The following is a 22,307-nucleotide window of genomic DNA, read 5'->3' on the forward strand; positions in this document are numbered from 1 at the left end:
GAGAAAGAGGGAGAGAGAGAGGAATAGAGAGGGAGAAAGGGTGAGAGGGAGAGGAATAGAGAGAGAGAGGGGAAGAAAGAGAGGGATAGAGAGAGAGAGTGGAGAGGAGAGAGAGGGATAGAGAAAGAGGAATAGAGAGGGAGATAGAGAGAGTGGAAGAGAGAGAGTGAGAGGGAGAGAGAGAGGAGAAGAGAGAGGGATAGAGAGAGAGGAAGAGAGAGAGGAATAGAGAGAGAGGACGAGAGAGAGTGAGAGGGAGAGAGAGAGGGATAGAGAGAGAGAGAGAGGGAGGAGAAGAGAGAGAGGGATAGAGAGGAAGAGAGAGGGGAATAGCGAGAGAGAGAGGAAGAGAGAGAGAGGAGAAGAGAGAGGGATAGAGAGGAAGAGAGAGGGAGAGGAATAGAGAGAGAGAGAGAGAGAGGAAGAGAGAGTGGGAGAGAGAGAGAGAGAGAGAGGGGAAGAGAGAGAGTGAGAGGGAGAGAGAGGAGAAGAGAGAGGGATAGAGAGAGAGGAAGAGAGCAGGGAATAGAGAGAGAGAGAGAGAGAGAGAAGGGAAGAGAGAGAGTGAGAGGGAGAGAGGAGAAGAGAGAGAGGGATAGAGAGAGAGAGAGGGTGAGGAGAAGAGAGAGAGGGATAGAGAGAAAGAGAGAGAGGAATAGCGAGAGAGAGAGAGGGAGAGAGAGAGAGAGTGGGAGAGAGAGAGAGCGAGAGGCGAAAACATAGAGCTTAAAGCAGAGAAACAAATGACAGAGGTGGAAGGAGCGAGGAAGGAGGGAGTTGGGGGAGAAATAGTTGAAACGGAGAAGAGGGGGAAAGATAAAAGGCGAAAGGAACCGTGATAAACCGATGGAAAAAAGGAGAGCCTAAAAACATAAATATTTAGGAGGAGTGACGGGGGAAATGTAATTGGCGAGATTGGGGAGGGGGGATGAAGGGGAATAAGTGTAAGGATAAATAGAGAGGGGGGTTTGTGGGGTGTAGAGAAAACAAAGATGATTCGTGATTAAAAGGGCGTGGCAGCGAAGTGTCCTCATAGACGGCAGTAAAGTGGGGGCCTTTAAGGGGGGCGCGGAGAGACAAGCTGCGGCTGTGTCCAGCAGTTTTTCAAGTGACACAAAGGGCACACATGGTGTCAGCGTGGAGGAGGGGGCGCGCCGGGCGAGGGAGGGAGGGAGGGTGGAGGCTGCTTCCAAACAGGCTCCGGTTTCAACAAGTGACTCTTTCCCGAGAAGGCGACCGGGAAAGAGGGTCTCTTCTCAGAAGAGCCCCCCAGATTTGAATTTGCTTGTTAAGGGGTTCGCTGCCCCCTCCCCCAGAGTCCGATTCCTGCGGGTCGGCGCCCTCTAACTCTATAAGGATGGGGAAATCGGTGAGTACCGTGTGTGTGAGTGTTTCATGGCATTTCTTCTAACTGTTAAAACGCGATTCTGATTTTGTTATTGAAAATGATGACACTCCCGGAAATAGCAAAGACTGGCCGCCGTCTGTCCGAATGACCTGGAGAGCTCTTCGATTTCTGTGGCACCGCTCGGTCGCAGGTTCAAATCGAGGTCGGGCCGACTCAGCCTGTCATCCTGCCGGGGCCGAATACATGTTTTCTCTAAAGTTGGTATTGAGCAAGGCCAAGGTATATAGATGGTTAAGCTCGAAAAATATCTATAACTTCGTCAATGAGTTGTGATTTCTTGCCTGACCACCGCCTCGTTGAGTTTAACCAATAGGATAGTGTGGGGGCTAATGCACCTCCCGCAGAACAGTGTGCAAAGGTACAGATTACAGGCTTGACATACGTGTGTGTGAGAGAGAGAGAGAGAGTGCAAGCCCGGTGTGGGGCTTTGTTATTGCAGAACAACTACGGGTAATTCGAAGATATTCAGATGTTTGTTTTCAATGTAAAAGCACATTTTTTTCTAACATTCCTGTGTTTTGCTGCCTGTTTATCAAGATAGAACCTGCTCACAGGAGGCATCAGCGTTCGATATCACGTCCCAAGACAACACTAGCTCTATTTATTTTAGCTGACAATAAATAGTTTTTGTATAGTGCTTCGTAGCACACTTTTGGCATTTGTAAGCGCTGTAAATAACGTGCTGCCACCGTCCAGGCGGATTGAGCTTACTTTATCAGCCTCAGAAGGAGGGAAGGCTGAAATGGACTCGCCAGGATTCGAATGTGTGTCCATCCAATCTTCAGCGACTTTATAGCTATGGAAATTGTTCCTTGTGTCTTCCATTAATCTTCAGACATTCAAAGAGAATGACAAAAATCACAATATGATCATAAAGCAGGGTTTCCCCAGACTTAGGTAAATTTAGATAAACTATCTGAACATTTTCCAACAAGCACATTTTAGCCTTTTGGCTTGGCCATTGTGATGCTGATCTGCTTTTCGGGGCATTAAGTTCGAGTTGTGATTTTTTGGAAGAACCCCACTGCTGTTATGAGAGGCAAACATGGTCAGTTATTCTTCACAAAGTCTTGGGAACCTGCCTTTTTTCACCATATTTACTACACATTGGAAGACTGAGCTGTTTTCCGCCATTCGTTTTGCAGCAGTCAGTGCTATTTTCAAGCAGCAAAACAACAAGCATTGGCATGGCCTGTAGGTCTCAGTTTGGGGATCTATTGGCTTTACCAATGGTTAAGTGATGCTGCACTGCATTACCGTTGCAGTGCAGCATGGCTAAAAAGTAGAAAAGGGAAAAAAAAACTATCACGCACTTGGCCGCATGTGCATTCTTAAATAATAGGGAGAACACTTTTTTTCATTTTTCTTATCAATCCAAATTCAATAAAAAAAAAAGGTAAAATGAAAGTTATTTTTTGTAGTGGGAGGAGAAGGCAGAACTGTGGATTGGGTTGGGGGAAGCAACATGGATGTCAGAGAAAAGCACTGTAGAACGCGGGGTGAAGTGAGACACACCGGCGACAGAGCGAGTAGTCTAGAACTGGTGCGGAGAAGCACAAGGGCGAAAAGGCAACCTAGAACCTAGGTACACGATAGCGAGCAAAAAATGGAGATGAGGAAGCACGTGCTTGTGAGAGATCAACATAGAGTGCAGTAAAGCCGGGGCAATGTACACAAGGGAGACAGCTGGAAAACACATTCACTCTCATGAAATGCTTAATCGAAAAGAAAAAAGTAGTGCCCTGAAAAGTAAGCAGTGGTAGGACACAAGTTATGGGGCCATGCACCAGGAGAAGTACAACATAAAAAGAGGAAGGAAAGACCACACAAGCTAACAAATAAGAAGCAAGTAGGTAGATGGGAGTGACAGTAGAGTCAACCAATGGTAAGAAATGGGTGGGATCTAAGCCCACTGTGCGCTGACAATAGGTCCTTTCTCAAACAGTTTGCTTTGTCTGTTAGGCAAGACCTAATAATACATGTATTAAGCCTGCAAGCTATTTACCACAGTATTGTATTCGCCAAGCGTGTGCTATTTTACTCCTGTTTTGTTAAAAAGTCAGTGCAGCAGAACTCATTGTTAATGTTCATTCCTTATACTATCTATGATGAATGTTTACTTATTGTGAAAAAGTGCTGCTGTTTGCCACCTTTTGGAAACACAGGTGTTGTACTTCAAGTGCAACATCAATATTCCTATTTTATCTATACAGAAGAATCAATGAACACTGCCAAAGAACACCAGTGACTATTACAAAAAATGAGAATCAATATGTGATATGGTGCTGAATAGCTACTAACCTGAAGTTTCTGCTCTTTCTTGTAGCGCCAAATCTGTTACTAATCTGAGCCAAGACATCTGAAGAATGATTGGCAAATTTGTCCCTTTAGAATTGAAACCCATGACGTGCAGTCTGCAAATAGTTCTTTGTAGCAAGAAAAGTTAGTAGGTGCGTTAGAAAAACAAGGGGGCATATTAACAAGAGAGATATCGACGCTTTTTCAGCACATAGCGCCGAAAAAGCGGTGATTTAATTATCGCATTATTTACAAGGACATTCAAAAATGCTTTAGCGCGTGTTTCCTTGACTTAGCAGCCATTTTTCCTCCACTTTGCAGGTCAGTGATAAATATTGCTAGTGGCATGCAAAGTAGGCGTTCCTTTCCATTACTCCATGGAAATCCTCGCTGACATGGCTTCGCGATATTTACAAGCCTCGAGTAAACCCGTGAAGCGATAAAATAAACCGCACTAACCACGGTTATCGCAGGTATGTAACGCCTGGTTTAAAATGTACTTAGCCATACTTATAATGGCAGGTGGATTGCCAGGTCAGGTCCACGCTTGCCTATTATCAAGCTTCGCATTAGCGCACTCTCAATATCGCTGGATTCCTCACGCTAATCACCGCTATAGCTGGATTTACATCGCCTCAGTAAAAAGCGTTGACGATACCCCACTAACCCGGCACTGTAAACCAGCGATACACAGCGATACAGAAAAATTTGCTAAGCGCGTTCTGCGATACTTATCGCATTCTGTTGATGGATGCCCAAAGGTCTTTCGCGTTACTTTTGTTAAATTAATGTTTTGTAATACCACTTGATGATTTAAGGTTCTGATGAAATATGAAAATCAAATGGCCAAATATTTGTGTTAGGGAAGTTTAAAATAAGTCACATTACATTTTTATAATGTGGTGCTTAAATAATCTCTGTTCCCGTTTGATAAGCTCGTGTTTTTTTGGACAAGGCAAGATAAGAAATGACTGAGTGCCCCTGTAGCTCAGTCCCAGCAGGTGGCGTTAGAGTGCTTCTACAAGCCGCAAATATGGCGTCTCTTCCAGGATGTGGCAGCAAAATGGTACTTGGCTGCTTTCTCACAAAACTATCATCACAGTGAGCACTTCAGATGGGCTTTGCAGTCTGGCCGGTTTGACTCTCACTTTTGGTCAGTACGATAACCTACACCAGTTGTGGAGTACTTAATTTGAGCCTGTGGTTTCCGATGTTCGGCACCGGCACTTCATTGGCAGCACCGGCACTTATGTCAGTCTACCACACAGTGGCGCTGTTTGACTGATTTAGAGTGAGCACAACAACAGTTGTTTACTAATTCAATATACGTTAAAAATTACTTATACCTGCGGCCCATGCTAATATTATAGCTTTGGGGGCCTGGAATAGTCTGAATTGTCACACTTGCAGCAGTGTGATGGTTAGTAGGTGGTTTTGTACTGTCATTGGCCGCACTGGCAGGGGCAATGGGTGGTGTAGGCTGCAATGGCCTCCTGAAGAGGGCCCTGGCACTTATTGTTTTTACAAATTAAGCACTGCACGGCGTCCAGGGCTCTGCATGCAGTCATCTTCACAAGCACCCTGTTAATATATTTAGCTGTTTTGTTTTGTTTTTTGCAATTTTTTGGCAGCATTTTTATAGCGCCCTTACCACTGCAAGCTCGTTTTTGCCCTTCGACCCATCTAATAGTGAACAGCAAGAGATCATTGGATTTAGTTGGTAGAGCAGAACGGGTTGAGTGCCAGGGCCCTTGTGAGCTTCTTTTGCTCTGGCACCAGCCACAGGAGAGGCGGGAGGGCATTTTAGAGGGTGGCACACTGAGGGGGTCATTAGGATGTCGGGCGGATCACCAACACCCGCATGGCGGTGGCCATTCGCCCAACATCCTTCGCCGCCCGCCACCCATTTCTCCCCGCCACCCATTTCCCCCTGCCATATGCCATATTTCCCCGGCCACCGTTTTTCCGTCCGGTCAAATAGTTGACCGGGTGGAAAAGAGTTTAATATGGTGGCGGTGTCTGTTAGACAATGGCATCCATATTATGATGGGGTGGACACATGCAACGCTGCCACGGAAAGGCATGCAGGAATCTCTTTCGGGGGCCCGTTGCGGGCCCGCAGGTCCTCTAGGGGTTGGGATTGCACATGGGGGGGTACCTATGATACCCCCCTACATTTCAATGTACAACGTGGCAGGCACCGCGCGGTACCTGTCACGTTGTGCATTGAATTGCATGACGTGCATTTTTAGCATTGCGGTGGACAGTGCTTTCAGCACCGCCCGCCGCAAAGTTAAATATGCGGGATGCGCCCGCCACTGTGGCGGGCGCATCCTATTGGCTCCCACGGGACCCCTGGTCTTATGGCGGGCTGTCCCTTTTTACGATAAGATGTTCGCACCCCCATCTGAATGTGCCCCTGAGTATCTAGGCCTATTCCCTTTCCTCTTGAAGCTCATTGGGTTGAGGGACTTCAGCAATGCCTGACTCCTTTACCATCACCAGCTGGTGCAGTAAACTCACCCAGGCAGTAATTCTTTTGTCAGTGTGCTCTATTGAAGAAAGCTCATTCACTGAACATTAATATTTAATCTTGAAGAAATGATAGTCTCATTAACCAGTGCCAGTCATCTCATTGCATCTGTTAACTTGTACCAGCCTCGCCCTTGTGCCTTTCTTTAGCACTTCCAAGGGACTTGATGGGCACCTGCAAAGAATAAAGTTGTCAAATATGTTCTGTTATGAGAATTCTGGGATTAGTTTTTACGAGTTTGCACATGCGCAAAACACTATTTTCATTGATCGCTTCGGTTCAGCAAAATAGTTTGTTGCTATGAATCTTTCTTCTCTTTCCGTCACCTGGTGCTTTTAAGCTTCCATCTTGGTAGGTCTCTGTCTAAGTGACCCTAAAAGATGTCATCTGGCTAGTATGCAGATTATGCGTTAGAATTTACCTCAAGAAATCTTGAAAGACAGGTACGGATTTGCTGTTTAGGAACAAGATCCTTAACCTATATACCTTTTAAAACAAACTCCATGGCCTTCAGAAGGACATTGAAAATAGGCCGCTCTAAGCTCTGTGGCACCTTCACTTCTGTCATTCAATTATGTGTGCTGTGTCTGTCAAGTTTTCATAGTCCCACACACTCTCACTCTTAACCAGGGCCGGACAGGGAACCAAAACCAGCACTGGCAAACTGCTTGGCAGGCCCCCCCCCGGTAAAGGAGGGCCCCCCCAAGCAGTTTGCTAGGGCTGCTTCCGGCCGATTTTGTTACAGAGTGCAGATATTGCCGGCCCCAATAACAAAAAAACGGCCCCCAGGGGCCCAAAACCGTCCGCCACCCTAGTGGCCCACCGGGGAAACACCCAGTGCCCCTACAGCCAGTCTGGCCCTGCTCTGACGGTATATGTATCTCAAGCGGTACATCAGCCATGAGTTTGGCCATTCACCAAATGGGCCCTGTACACTCATTGCATGGCGGTGGATGCTTGCACCCTATGGGTTCTCACCGGGCTGTAGTTCAAGCCGTGGTGATGCAAACTGTTGCAGCACAGCAAAAAATGGAGGGGCAGATTACGAGTCTGGTGGTCTTTGGCTACCAGACTCGTGGTGGCACTCCTGTGGCTTCCCTATTCCAAGGCAGCCATTTGGACCGCCACCACTGTGTAGCCTGGTGGTGGGGCAGCAGGCAGTGGTATTCAATTTGCAAGGGGGAACCGCCAGCCTTTTCATGGCGGGAAAAGGATGGCGGTGGGGAAAGAAAAGTGACCCTACAGGACCACCCTGCCGTCATGGGGATGCATTCAGGAGGGGAACAATACGTGCCCCCCTGTTTGCGTGCACCCCAAGTTCCAGCAGGGCATGGACTTTACAGTCCATTCGGTTCTGGAACTTCATTTGCATTCCCATTGCTTTGCCCGTTTTCGGGCACCACCAAGGGAACTGCACAAAGAAAATCCCACCAGACACTAGATTCACACGTAATCGGGCTGGCGGATCATGCATATCTGTAGCCGTGCTGTGACGGGCGCAAAGCCGGAGTAGCACCGCCAAACAGGTACTCAGCCACTATCTTATAACGGTCTGTGTATGGGCTTGCGCAGGAGTCAGGCCATTTGTAGGGCTGCCACGTCGATCCCAGTCACTAGATCACAGTGCTTTCAACCCTGGGTTTTTCTGTTATTATGAAAAATTGACATCAGGTGTGTCAGTTGAAGTGTTTCAATGGGAGCAAACAAGACTGAGTGCATGAGATTGTCAGATGATGGCACAGAACTGATTCTTGGGCCCCAATGTAGCAACATTTTGCACCAATGCAAAGTCTCAAAGCGAAGGCAATGGGAGAAAAGAGTTAATTTGGGATTTACTTTCCAGGACAAAAGTTGTTGTGTGGTTGAAAGTAGTTCTTCTTAGCTCTATTTTGCATCAAGGGGGTGTCTCAAGGTAACTCGCATGCAACCACCCATGGTTTCTGATACAACACCCCATCTACAAACATTTGTAGACATAACCTATTGACACAAATTTACACCTCCTTCAGTCAGGCGTAAAGTTGGTGAGAAGTTTCTTTACCTCAGGCTTTTCTAACTTTGCATGCGCGTCACACTACAGCACACATACAACGTTGGAAATGTTGTAAACTATGTCTTATCGTGTTATTTTGTAGTAGATGGGTATCCTTTCAATGCACAGCCTGTGCTAGACATCATACACATACCCCTGCACGATGGTGTGGAAATGTGTGTGTGGTTCTAGTCAGCAAAACACGTGTGCAGATGACATATCTTTGTACATATGGCATATGTACATAGGGCACTTTCCCGCTCTCTCACTTTCACGCAATGCAGTACAGCAACTTTGGTTGTATTGTGTGAGGAAATAGTAAACTATGCACTTGGTCCTTGGTATCTTGGCGGCATAGAGTGAGGTTACAGTCGGACTTGCTTCTTGGATCAGGATATGTGCAGAGTCAGGCTATTTGAATCAATTATTGGTAAGCAACTTCAGATCTGTAGCGTTGTCCTCGCTCCTCCAAGAACTACACGAGGCAGTGTCTCATCAAAGTGCTTATTAGCATCACCTCAGTCTCCAGCAGTGCTTAATTTGTGAAAAGTGAAGTGCCAGAGTCCTTCGCGGAAGGCCACTGCAGCCTGTACCACCCATACCCTGCCAGTGCTGCAAATGACAGTACCAACATAACACCTAACCTTTGCACTCCTACAAGTGTGACAATTCAGACTATTTCAGGCCACACAAAGCTATAATAATGGCGTGAGAGGCTGGTATTATTCATTTTCAATGCCATTTGACTTAATAAACACAGTTGTTGTGCACATCTCAGACAGCGCCATCATGTGGTGGACAGTCACTGAAGCCGGTACTGACAATTAAGTTCCGGTGCCAAGTACCGGAAACACCAGCTCAAATTAAGCGCAGGTCTCTAGCAGCATCCAACTGCCTCTCATTCTAACCTTCTATAGTTATATGCCAAACATAGAATTTTCTGAATGTGGAGCACACTTATGTGCATAAGGAGGCCGGGACTTAACATTAACTACTGACGAGAAATAATACAATAACTCTTAAACCTAACATTTCCCAGAACGCTAGAGATCCTCTTCCCTCGAAGGCTAAAATAAAATGTAACAATAACAATTTACAGCAATAATTAATAAACGACGGAGAAATAAGAAGTGCTAGGAACACTTTGCTATACAGATTTTGCTTAAAAGATTACTCTTCCACACGCACTAAAATAAATCCAGAGGAACATCTAGTGTACTTTCCCAACACAGTGGTAGTCTTCCACCCGCTTTGGGAGTCGCACCAATTTTTTCCCTTCTCTACTCCCCCCGCTTCCAAACTCCCTGATTAATTTCAGGATTACTATAGCTTTGTGAATTCAGAAAACTCTCTTCATGTTCCAAATTTCAATCCATACAGCTGTTGCCACTTCTCTATATCAGTACCCTCACCCACTTCAGTGTCCACCTTTTCAACAATATGCATAATCAGCCATCTTCAAGATAAATCCATCATGGCAATTATATACACACTGCTTTCACCAACAGGACCCATAATGTCAATCGCCACACTCTCCAAGGGTTCTGTCGCACACTGATTTTCACACGTTTGTGGGTCGCGTGTTCTTATTTTTATCGGCTGTTGTACACTTATTACAGGGCCAGATATACAAGGCAACCAATAAAAATGATTCACACGTATAGTCCATTAAAAAACCCCTAAATGGCCATAATGCCTTATCCTTTCCCGTAAAGACTTAGGTGTAGGTAACTTGGCACTGCTCGCTTTCCCCGCCCTTACCATCAAAACAGACGTAGTAGCCTTTATTAATTGCATCTTTGGTGAGTGATAACACCCTCTCTTCTTGAAGATAAAAACCCTGTAGAGATGATCATATCAGTTTTGCACTGCAGACATCTGAAGGGGATTTGGGGCTAGAAAGTAAACCAGTGTTTTGGTTTTTTCCTGGATTCGAATTAAACCCGTCATATTATGTTGTGTTGGCTATTGTCCTATGTTCATTTCTGATATGTCAACACGCGGTGTTTTAAAGAGAGGCAAGAGAACTCTGCTTTACCCTTTGGCTATCTATTTCCTCCTGTAGTGTTGCGGGTGTGAGTTTTTGACGGTTCGAGGCAGCTCCAAATAGGCCTGATTTAGCCCTCTACAAGATCTATTAATTAAACACTGGCTTCATATGCCATTTTTACAGACATTTAAAGACACTGGTACTCTTGAATACCAGGCACAAATTGAGCACAAACTATTATTAACCATTTATGAATCAAATTGTTTTTAATGGGGTGTGTGACCTGCTGTGGCATGCCCACAGACATGTAGGTGTGGTGAGGGTTAATTCTGTGAAGGGAGTTTGTTTTAATCTAATGAGTATGCCAAATACATTGGACCCACTCTGCATCTACAAAGGTTGCCAGGGAACCGGTTGATGCCCACTTTGGGAATTCAAACGAGGTTTGGAGGGGGAATACTGAGCGGAGGAGAGGGGTGGAGTGTAAGTGGGAGGCAGCCAAGAAAACCTTGGTACCATCATGCAACACACACTTTGTAATTTCCTTCATTCAAAACAGTCCAAGGACGTTCAGCTGGGGTCTCTTCTGCATATTAATCAGGCCATATGAAATGAATATGTTATATTATTATTAGAGGAGAATAAGACTTTAGGCCTACTTGATAGAGCGTGTTTGTGGTTAGAGTTTGGTTGACATTATCCAATGGGCATGTAGAAGTAAAGTGGTTGTACTGATGGACCCTTTTCTCAGAACTGAGACTGAAATCCCAAATTCAACAACAGTGAAGCAGATTTTACCCGACAATAAAGACAGAGAGGAATGAGCTTGCAAACCCTACTGGTTTTATTACCAAATTTGTAAACTTAAAATCACAAATCAAGTCAATGAAAAATAAACTGAAATTGAACAGAATACAGCCTACATGACTATAATCCAAGCGATTCAATTAGTAATGCGAATATTGCGTTATTAAAGGCAACAAATGCAAATAAAAGAAAAGTCTAACCCCCAGATTCATCAAAGTCCTGTTTTGCGAGTCCTTAATAGCGATTTTTAAGGAATCGCTATTAAAGACTCGCAAAACGGGATGCATGTAGAAATTGCAATATTTTTTGCGATTTCTACTGCTTCCTTATTTGCGATTCGCTAATTGCGAATCGCAAATAAGGAATGACTGTCCCATTCATTCCTATGGGCCTAAGGCCTATAGGAATGAATGGGGAGTCATTCCTTATTTGCGATTAGCAAATAGCGAATCGCAAATAAGGAAGCGATTTCAAGGGTGCCAGGGTGTCCAAAGGACACCCTGTAGAACCCCTGAAATGGTAATGTACACTGATGTTGCGCACACACATGCCCAAAGGACATGTGTGTGTGTAACATACAAGTTAGACTTGTTAGACTTCGCGGTAAATAACGGCACCAGATTGCAAATTCGCAATTTTAAAATTGTTCATGAATTGCATTTAAGGAATCTCAAAATCTCAAATTGATATTCCTTAAATGCAATTATTCGCAATCTAGCGATTTCTAGAATTCCGATTTTTGCATTTGGGATGATGAATCCCAAATGCAAAAATAGCGCTCGCAAAGGGCCAGATTCCCAGAATCTGGCCATTTGCAAGACGATTTTTCCTTGTTGAATGTGGCTGTTAGTTTTCATAAAGGAACTTCCCTAATGCTAAACTAAGGTTGTGGGAAGGTCGGGGAAGATCAGAAGCAGAAGGTCAGCAAATAAAGCATAAAAAAAGAACCAAATTAATGTTCCAATGAGAACGAGCCAGTGAATGAAGCCCTCACTGTCGTAGTACTCCGGATTGGGGTTCCAATGTGAAAGGTACAACGAGCTATGGGCATGATTCCGTCGTGAGCTATATGAAAAATCATGTGATTCAGATGTCCGTTTTGTAGTGCTGACGTCACCCGGGTCTTAAAAGTAAATGTGTTATTATATCGACATTTCTAGGCCCAAATTGTAAAGCGCTCTGTTATCCTTCGGGATCAAGATCGCGCTATATAAAACTTTATAAATAAATAAATCAAATTAATAAAATGTGCTTGCTCTTGAGAGTCCTTCCATGAGCAGTAAAGTACAGAGCATTGGTCTCAAGAAGAGGGAGAGGCCGCCCGTCTGCAAAGGTGGACGGGGCAAGTGATTTGATTAACTAATAAGCTTCACACATTTAAAACATAACATTTCATGCAAGAGATTCATTCTACAGGTTCCCACAGAGTAAGAACCATTTCAAAAGCCAGTGTTCTCTCAATACTTGGTGTGGGCTTCCTTCTCAAGGATAATACAGTGCCAGCTTCTTCCGCCATTTTGACTCATGAAGGAGTATTCCCCTCATCAGTTTGGCATACTGCACAGGTGCTGAAATCACTGTCCAAATTAGTTAATTGCTACCTTACTACCTACAAACTATTAGCAAAACAATAACATTTCTAAAGGAGCACACAGTGGCTCTGGTGCCTGAAACAGAAAAAGTGTTATGTACAGCAAGCAAAAAATGCAATGTTTATTTGCAACATGGCGCAGGGCACCTAGTCCTGTCCATGATAATGTTAAGATGGAAGTTAAATTAATCAAGAACGTGTAATTCATCCACTTTACTAGATCTAAATATAACACAACATGAAAAACATTACGAGAAATAATCAAAAAAATATGTGAGCAGTGGTTATGCAGATTACAAATGAACATATCAATATGCACAAATACCTGATGGTGACACTGTGACATCAGTAGATGTTAGTGAAGGAGCAGAGTACTCAAGGGGAGACAACAGGAATAGCCTGCATGTTCACTCCTGACTAAGACATTCAAAAAATCTACCGCACTGAAAAAAAAATACAAAAAACTATTGTTTTTTCTGGTAAATACATCTGCGAGGAACATAATTCAAAGTGTGATAATTCAGTGTACTTAAAAGATGTAAAATAGCCCCTCCCAGGGGCGGCTCTAGGCTCATGGCGGCCGTGGGCAAGGAGCGTAGGTAGGGGGCCCCCGGAGCGTAGGTAGGGGGCCTCCGAAGGAATGCAGGCGCGGAGGTCAGTGAAGAGGGGGGGTCAGGGTGTTTGGAAGTGAAACAGAGCCGGAAGCCGCCATATCCCTGCCAGGGGCCGCCACGCAAATATGTATCCATCCTCAGAGGATTATTATATTAAGTATATATATATTGGCGTGGTGGCCCCTGGGGTTTGGTGGCCCTGTGCAGGTGCACAGCTTGCACATGCCTAAGGCCGCCCCTGCCCCTCCGAATAGCAATGCCGGCGCTTCATAGAAGGCATAATAAATAATACACCAAACAACCAGTAGTATGGAGCTAAGAGAGAACTACTTCTAAGGTTGAGTTTGAGAGTTGTATAAATTAGAGAAATTAGAGAGTTGTAAGCAATAGGTCTTGCTTATAGACCAAAAAAATAGTCCATTAGTTTGATGACAGTATGATAGGCATGGATATTTATATAACAGAGGTACAAGCAAGCGAAAAGAGAACTAAATGTAATAGAGAGAACAGGTCGAGGAGTGACTGGGGTGGAAACAGTCGGAACGCCGCTGCCTCAGCCACGCGTGTTCCGAAACCCAAGCGTAACCGCGCTTGCCTTAACTAAGTATATGCATGGTTAAGGCATATGCACGGTCTAGTTGCTGGCTGGCTGGCGGGAGCAGGAAGAGGTAGGGGGTAGTTTGTATGGGTTGGGGGTATGTTTCAGGATGGGGGTCAGGCAGTTTGCAGGGCTGTGGGGGGGTCGGGAGTATTAGGGATCAGGGCAGGGGGCAGGAAAGGGTCAGTTGTCAGGCCAAGGGGGCAGTTTAACTGGGGCAGGGGAGGGGTGGTGGTCAGTTTTAGGGGGTGGGGGCTGGTTTTAGGCTCAGGGAGGAGGGATGGGGTCAGAGTAGTTTTTTGGGGCTAGGGGGTCGGGTTTTAAGGAGAAGGATAGGGGTCGCAGTAGTTTATAGGGCTGGATCAGATAGAATACACTGTAGCAGGGCGAATTTTAGGGTTCAGGGCAGAGGGGCAGGAGTGGGATTATTACCACACATGTCCCTTTACCAATCACGTCTTTACCATGAAATTGCGTGGTAAAGTCATTCATGGTAAAGGCATGCGTGGTAAAGACTCGGTCGTGGTTAAGACCGCGTGAGTCAGGCATGCGTTGTTCCATCACACAACCGTGACTGGCTGGAACTGTCTGCTAGGTACTCTGAATCCATATGTTGTTTTAGTGGGAGTCTTTTACGGCATATATATCCCAGTGGCAGTCGCCACTGGGTAGTTATAGTTAGGATTGTGCTTCCATAGGAAATGCATTTTTTGCACTGCTAATAACTTTGGCGCAGTTTGATGAATCTCCATGAAACTCTTTTTTAAAAGTGGTCTTTTTTACCCGAGTTTCTGCTTGGAAAGTTTCAGAGGTGATCCGTTAAGTGGAGGCTGGGAAATAGGGGGTCCCAAAATGCAAAATCCCCATGCATTTTCCATAGACTTCTTTATGCAACGCAAATGCAAAAACTGCTGAATGGAATTACACCAAATTTGGGAGGAAGCTAGATGATTTGCTGTAAATCTGTACAGTAGTTTAAAAAAAATTCAGGTTAAATAATATTTGTATATCTGGACGGTTGGGCTGAGGGACTCTCGCTAGAGACCCTCAAACCCAATAAAAAAAAAGAGCTATCATTTTAGTATTGGGCAAGACGTCACTGCCTTTAGTAATATTTTGTTGAAGGTTTGAGAGAACGAGACAACCAAAGCCTATTCGTCCGTTTCCAAGATGGCACCCACGCGCAGACATGGACCCTCCTTCTTTGACTTGTGCCTTTGAGAGCTTCACTGCATACTTCATTCTCCTTTTCCCTACTTTCCTGTGGTATATGCAAGAGCATTACAACAAAATTCTGTGAAATATGTTATCTACCAAAGAAGATAACAAGCATTGGCAAAGGTAAGGCCTGGCCTTGGCATGCATGCAAATTGTGTCAAACGTAAGCAGTATTGCAAGTAACATTTGGAAAGCATGTAAAAATATATAAAAACGAAGGAGTAGCCCAAGGACTTTACCCACCAGCCCTGGCATCGAATAGCACTCCTACTCAGGCAGCTTGGTACATTTGATCAGGCAAAATGCTACCCCTCAGTGCTAGATAGCCAATGGATAGAGTGGGCATGCGCACTGCCCCATGATTAATGCTGTCGTGAGCAGAAGCAAAATGTGGATGACACATGAACATGCAAATGGATGACGACTGCTAACCAGACCTCCCAGGCATATATGCATGTATTTTTATTATTTTTTTTATTGCTAAAACATGACTTTGCAAGCCAGCTAAAGATGTCTCTAGGTCCACTAACTGCGAATTGTCAGATTCGTTCACTTAGCACGGTTCTCGCACATTGCACATACTGTAAGAAACTCCTGACATTTCTCAGGTTTGTCTGTATATCAGATATGGGTATTTTTGTAGCTCTGTTTTACTCTGCAGGAGAATTATAAAAGTGTGGCCCTCTATGCTTTTTTTTGTTTTGCAGTTCGATATAGCGCAAAGTTTACCCAAAGCTAGTGGGGCACCGTACATTAGCGCCAGTTCACCAGTTACCTAGTTACATTACATAAGGACACATGCATTTTTCTTTTTTTTAAGGCCCGGGGAGATTACGTGATTTGACCAGGATCACACGATGTTGAGCCCACGCCAAGACTCCATCCTGATTCCCAAATTCCAAAGTTGGCATCCCTGACAGCTATATGTTCAATTTCCGTTGTTGATATGAAAATAGCATTGAAATTTGCCCTCTTTTTAGGTTCAAAGAATCCACAATGCCAAGGAAAATAAGTAAGTAAAGGTCTATGTCTCTTCCCCAGGCTAAGACAGCCATTTCAACACGATTTGCTTGTAGAGAAGGTAAAGTCGCCTATTGTGCACGCACAATGTGCCACTCGCCCCCTAAATGATTACCCCTCCCTCTGCTGTAATGCTCAAGAAAAAGAGAATAGAGACATTTTTGTGGTTGCCCACGGTGTAACCTTTTTATTCACAGCAACACATAAAGATACTCAAGAACCAAGTTGAGTAAGAGAGAGAGCGGTATTCTTGCATTCTTCTAGCAAACAGTCTTTTATATGTATCAACAGCAATAAGGCAGATGGAGAGTCAATTTCAACACCATATTTCACATTTGTAGAAATGTAAATGTAAATGTAAATGTAAAAATGTAAATGTAAATGTGTGTATACTTGTAAAGCACACTGCCGCCCCATCTCTGGGCATCATGGCGCTGTATACCGCTGTGGAACCCTTCCTGGCTTTCCCTGTGAGATTCCCCCTCCTGGGCACCCCCAAGGTGAAGCCAGGCATCCCGGCGCTGTTTAGGCCATTGCGGAAATTAAGCAAGCTATTGCCCAGAGTTGCAGAGTGGGGCCCATGATTAGAATAGGCACCGAGGGGAGAATTATCGAGTCCGCGGACATTGATCCCAAGACCCTGCCGCGTCGGGAATTGAACCCTGGTCCCGGGCCTGACCTCTGCTTCAGGGTCTGCCGCTTCTAACCAGTGAGCCACACTTCTCCACAGACATGTCCAGCCCACATTGTCGAGCAATACGCTGTGCGCATTGTGCAGGACAGACCCCTGGTTCCACCCGGGTAACTCCTGCACAGACCCTGCACCCCTCAACAAAGCCTTACCAGGAAGATCATTGGGACCATAAATGCTAGTGTATCCCCCTTTATTATCTGCCAGGGACCTGCCACAGTGTGAGGAGCTTTCTGGTGCTGCCCCCTCCCCCGCAAGACGCTTGCTGAGTTCTGCGATAGCTCCCAGAATAGCCTGGCTAAAAAGCTCTTGGCCCTTGATGGACAAATGAACACCATTGTGGTGGAACAGCTCTGATCTGCTTAACTGGAGCAAATTGTGTCAGACCGTGCCCATAGTGGAACCTGCCAAAGTCCTTTGTACCGAATGGTTCCGTTTTTTCACCGACTCATTCATAGCCTTAACCGCTGCTCCGCAGCCCAGACTGACCGCGGAATCACCTCAGATCATTATATGGAAGTTGCCTGGAAATGATTCCTTATCCTTGACATGATGGAGAACAAGGCTCCTCTCACTCCCCGCCTACCCAATGGGACCATATCATTCCCCCTGCATGAATGACCGGGATGACTGGTGTGGGTAAGCAACCCCCCTCCAAGGTCTGCAGGAGGTGACCAAAGAGGTCCTGCAGTTCAAGCCCTCCAAGACCCGCCCGTGATGCGTGAATCCTGCATCCAGCTGGGCCCCCTCAAGGCAGGATCCATGACATTGTTGCGCTGCTCTGCAAATAAAGGAATGTCCACACCAACACACGTGTACCAGGCCACGCCCATCAACTGTGAAAAGAGAGAATTGCTGGGGTTATATATTGCTAGTGGACCTTGGCCACCAATCCTGTTAGACCAAATGGGGCCACACGTATCGCTGAAAACATGCTGACCGTCATCTGCTCACCCTTTTAACGGCCTGTGCCGGTAAGCCCAGCCCTGCCACGGGGGTGGTGGCACCAATTGAAATAAATGCGAGCTAAACTGAGACGACTCCTTGCCCAAAAGGGCCAAAAACTGCCTGCACGCCCGAGTAAACTCATAACAGGTCATTGGTATGCCATTGCGGTGCACCAACAACCTTGTGCATCTGCACCTGGGGTGCGATTGCAGGAAATCCTGTGCCAAGGCCATTAGGCAGAAAGGGGTACCCAGTGCGGCGTGGAGTCCCACCCAAGCCTCTCTCCCAAGCTGATCTGTCTTTGACCTTCTGAACCTCAGGTGAAGAGTGTCCCTCTCTATGATTGTATCTGTTTTGGAGGAAGCCACCAACTCAGAATTCTGGAAGGCCCCAAAGAAAGCATGTGAGTATGTGAGATTGAACAACTTGACTTCATACTGAGACGGGCAAATCAGATGCGGTGCACCCACTATCTGTGCCAGCCAAGCTGCATCAAGAGGTCTCCTGCCCTCTTTCACTGCAGGACCATGTGCTCCCACCCTCTAAAGGCCTTTCACACCCTGACACCATTGGTAGGATCGCTTGTTCCTGCTAATCCTGCGACAAAGGCGAATGCTGAGAACTGCCTTAGGACTCGTGATAACGATTTACCCCCATCTTTCTGTCTGTCCAGCAAAGACAGTACTCGCTGTGGGGTGAGTCTTTCCTCTGCATTGGATGCGCCAAAGGATAAATCATTAGCCCGCCATACCGCCTTGTACATACCTTTAGTCGTGGTTTAAAAAGACGCTGCGATCAACACTATGGCTATGGGGCACTAAGCCTCCATAACTGCCCTGGAAAATCCGACAACACTTCATCTGCGTGCGGCCACCGCTTTCTGAACTCTGCCAACTTAGATCGAGACAAAGCATCAGCAATTGCATTAGCCAGCCCTGCCACATGTTCGGCAGAAAAATCTAAATTATGTTCGAGACGACATTGAATGAGGGCCTTAAGCAAAGGGGCATCTAGAGCTCTGATTATTGATTGCCATAACCACTGACATCCTATCTCACCAAATTGGTATTCAGCTATTGGCTAAGGTGGCACCCCATATATGTAAAGCAACAATGATAGTAAACAGTTCCAGGAGACAGGGGTTTTGAAACTTGATGAGGAGATGGCTTCTTGTTGATCTGCTCCAGGTGGGACGAGAAGGGACAAAGATGTCAAAATCTCTGGGGCGTCAGCTTAAATGGGCCTCAAGGTTCTTGATGGTGACACAACATGCTCCCCAATGCTTGCACTTCCTGTGCCAGGCGTGGCTCTGGGCGATGGCGTGACTAGGGTTGCCCCTCCCCTAGGTGTAGTGGGCGCCTGCTCATTCTTACAGGGCGGTGGCTCTCTCCCTCCACAGGTGAACCGATAAAGGAATCAGGGGTGGACAAAGGAACTTCAAAGCAGATGTCAGGGATAGGGTTACCTAGATTGGAGTGCTCGCACGGCGCAGTAATTTTAATGGCGGGAAAGGACACCTCAGCCTTTTCTCTCTGTAGCACACAGGGCGCCTACCATGGACATACTTAATTACTGCGAACATGATATGAAAGCTGATGAGGGAGGCTGGTATAGGTTTCCACTAACACGGTGCCATATATTTCAGAGTCTTAATTTTTCATCTGGATTGTACTATACTGTAAATTTATTTTCAATAAAATACTTTGAAATAAAAAATTTAAAAAAAGAAATTCCATAGCTCAGCCTGGTGGTACCAGAAGTGCTTTCAGGTCAGCAATGGCCAGCCTCACAAATATTTCCACTGTTTTCACTTAGAGTATTTGCAAAAATGTCCATATCCCCTAACACCCCGCCCCGCGGCTCTCATCTTCACTATAGTTAACCAGTTTAAGGGCCCAATGCATTTTACACTTTTTAACCATGTTTTGGTAACACATGGAAACACATTTTCTTTTTGCAGAACCCTTTTCCTTATATTTCTGCTATCTGTGGGGGTGTTCAATGCTCCATTCGACCCTTGTAGCACACTTAGGCAAACATTTAAATTCTGACAGATGGCCCTTTGGCCGGCTAGTTTAGTAAAGGCTGTGACCCCACTCGCGGAGTACTGCCCACCAACAGTGGCATAACAAAATATTTAGGAGGCCCCGCCCTGTAAAGTACAAGGAATCCCCCCACCCAGGCAGGAGCTCTCTGGCCATGGTACCGCCTCCCCTGTACAGTCCCAGCGGGGTCCCCTGCAGCCTGCCCCCACACTGCGGGGCTATTGTTATGCCCAGGGCTTTAAGTGGGATTAAAAAACTGGGGGGTCTCTCAAAGGGGCGTGGCAGTGTAATTAGGGGCGTGGCTTTAAAACACTTATGCTAAAAATCTGTGTTTAGCATAGTGTGCCGCCCGACTTATATTTAGCTGTTTCTGCCATTGCATCCAGGTATGTGATACAACAAGTAACATCGTACCTACAACAAGTAAGGACGTTTGGCTTTGTCAATTGTTATTAGTTGCATGAGATAAATAAGCTGCAACTATGGCTCGTTACATATAATATTGAAAACGCTTCTAATTAAAGCCCTGGTGAACCTACCACAATGTTCCTGCTCTTGTGTTTCAGAAAGAGAGGGGAAATCGAGAAAGAAAATGACTCTTTAAAAGGACTTCCCTTCCCCCACAACCCTCACCTGGCATGACGTCACCGTCAGGCCGTAACTACTCTACTAGTGAGAAGTGAGCAGCGTGAGCAGCGCACATCGATGTGCCTTCTGTCGCTAAACGGGTCTCTATCGGGCTGTTATGCGCCCTGGCTCTTTTTTTCGGACTGGAGTGACAGCTCACTGCTGTCACTGCAGTCCGGGAAAAAACCAGCGCACAAAACAGAGCCCGATAGAGACCCGTTTCGAAGCCCCTTTTAAAAAAACTGCCAGTGCTCAGACCCCTGGAGACCCGGCCCACTTAAAGCCCTGGTTATGCCTCTGCCTACCATATTTAGAGATCCTGGCAGGGATAGGTGTGTCTTCAGTGAAGGAATGGCTCTGGCGGCTCCATTGAAAGCACTGAAGGTTTGTTTGATGCGCTCTCTCCCTAAAGTTTTATTTATTTAATGCGATTTTATATAGCGCAAACATTTCCCAAAGGTGTCAGAGCACTTTACAAAAGAATAAAGTAAGTTACATACGGTATTCGTGATTAAAATTGACATATTAACAAGTAACATATACAACCATAATTATAACAAGCATTTGCAATGCAATAGGTCTCACATTTGCGAGAGTTTAAGCTATTGGCATTGTGAATGACAGTGCCTTTTATTTATCTGTTTTGCTAGCTAACACATAAATAAAAGGCATTGTCACTTACAATGCCAATAGCTCAAACTCTTGTAAATGCAAGACGTATTTAATTTCAAGGAAGTGGCCGCCATGGTCCCGGGCTGGTTGGAAAGTGAAAGCGCTTATGGCGTGCTGAAGAAAATAGTGCTTACAGACATACTGTGTAACAACTGAAGTAAAAGAGCCAGTCCTCATGGGAGGTTACAAATGAAAACCAGGCGGTACTAAGGAGGGACTAACAAGCCTATTAACAAATCAGAAGCTAGCATTTACAAAGGACAATGACACAAGCCAATGACAAATATGGGCGGAGAATGGGTGGGGCTTCAAGTCCATACTCCAATACAGCATGCCTGGCAGAGCAGTGCATGCGCTGACTAGGCTCGACCCAAAAATTAAACGGGGCATAATTAGGGCGCACAAGTAAATAATACATATTTACAAAGTGGCAGTTTGTTTCTTTCAAAAGCACACACAATGGCCATATCACGCGGAAAGCTGTCACGCTCTCTTCCTGCATGAGGGAGCTGTTGTGTATTTCCCCGTACACAGGGAAGCCTTGCCTGGCAGTCCCACTTGGGAAAAGCAAGACAGTTGCCCTCTCTTAGTAGAGCGGGATGAATGTTACTTTCACCTGTTGGTCCTTTGGCGAGTGGGGCATTAGGTCAAAGATTCATGCTGGCAGAGAGGACGGATGCCCCGCCTATGTACCGACTGTGGTTCCCTCAAATTTAAATTGAGAGGTTGGGATTCAAGTTTGGTTGGGTGGGGACACTGCTGATTTACAGCAAGGCCCCTATTCCACCAAACTTTAAACAAAGCCCTTAGTCCACCTTTCGCAGTAATAGTTCTGTGTGACATCAGGGTGGAAAATGCATGGAAAATATTTATGATCTAATGTTGTGGGTGTTCATATGATTCTGCAAGCCTCCAGCACACATGTATCCTCTCATTTTGATCCCTCTTACATCACTTACTCGAGCTGAAATGTAAGCCAACGGAGGTGGCCTTTTCTTTCTTCCAAAAAAGCCTACCTCAAAATGTTTTCTATTTCAGTTCCAGTTCCATTACTACTCCACTATGAGAATCTTTGTCCCACTTTGTGAGACTTGCTCTTTCCTTGCAGTTGGTAGGCTATGGCCGGGCGTAGCCTGTGTGATGCCACTCAAACAACCTGTAGCTGTTGCAATGTTTGGGATAGTTTGCCCACCAGGCACTGATATAAGATCATTG

The 22,307-nt window shown here is 45.6% G+C and overlaps 1 protein-coding gene across 2 annotated transcripts in view; it reads left to right on the plus strand.

Annotated features, from left to right (window-relative positions):
* Positions 1 to 22,307, plus strand: part of LOC147673695 (sodium/potassium-transporting ATPase subunit alpha-2) — a 393,987-nt gene that overhangs the window by 118,556 nt on the left and 253,124 nt on the right. The window contains exon 1 of one of the 2 annotated variants that reach the window (XM_086947614.1): positions 1,216 to 1,369. The exons of the other annotated variant lie outside the window; for it this stretch is intronic. Coding sequence (XP_086803740.1) covers positions 1,358 to 1,369 — 12 coding nt within the window. The 5' untranslated portion in view covers positions 1,216 to 1,357. Of the gene's footprint in view, positions 1 to 1,215; positions 1,370 to 22,307 lie in introns of those variants that run through there. 2 annotated transcript variants of the gene reach the window in all.

The sequence above is a fragment of the Lissotriton vulgaris genome, chromosome 12 (assembly GCF_964263255.1).
Source record: "Lissotriton vulgaris chromosome 12, aLisVul1.2, whole genome shotgun sequence".
Classification (NCBI taxonomy): Eukaryota; Metazoa; Chordata; class Amphibia; order Caudata; family Salamandridae; genus Lissotriton; species Lissotriton vulgaris.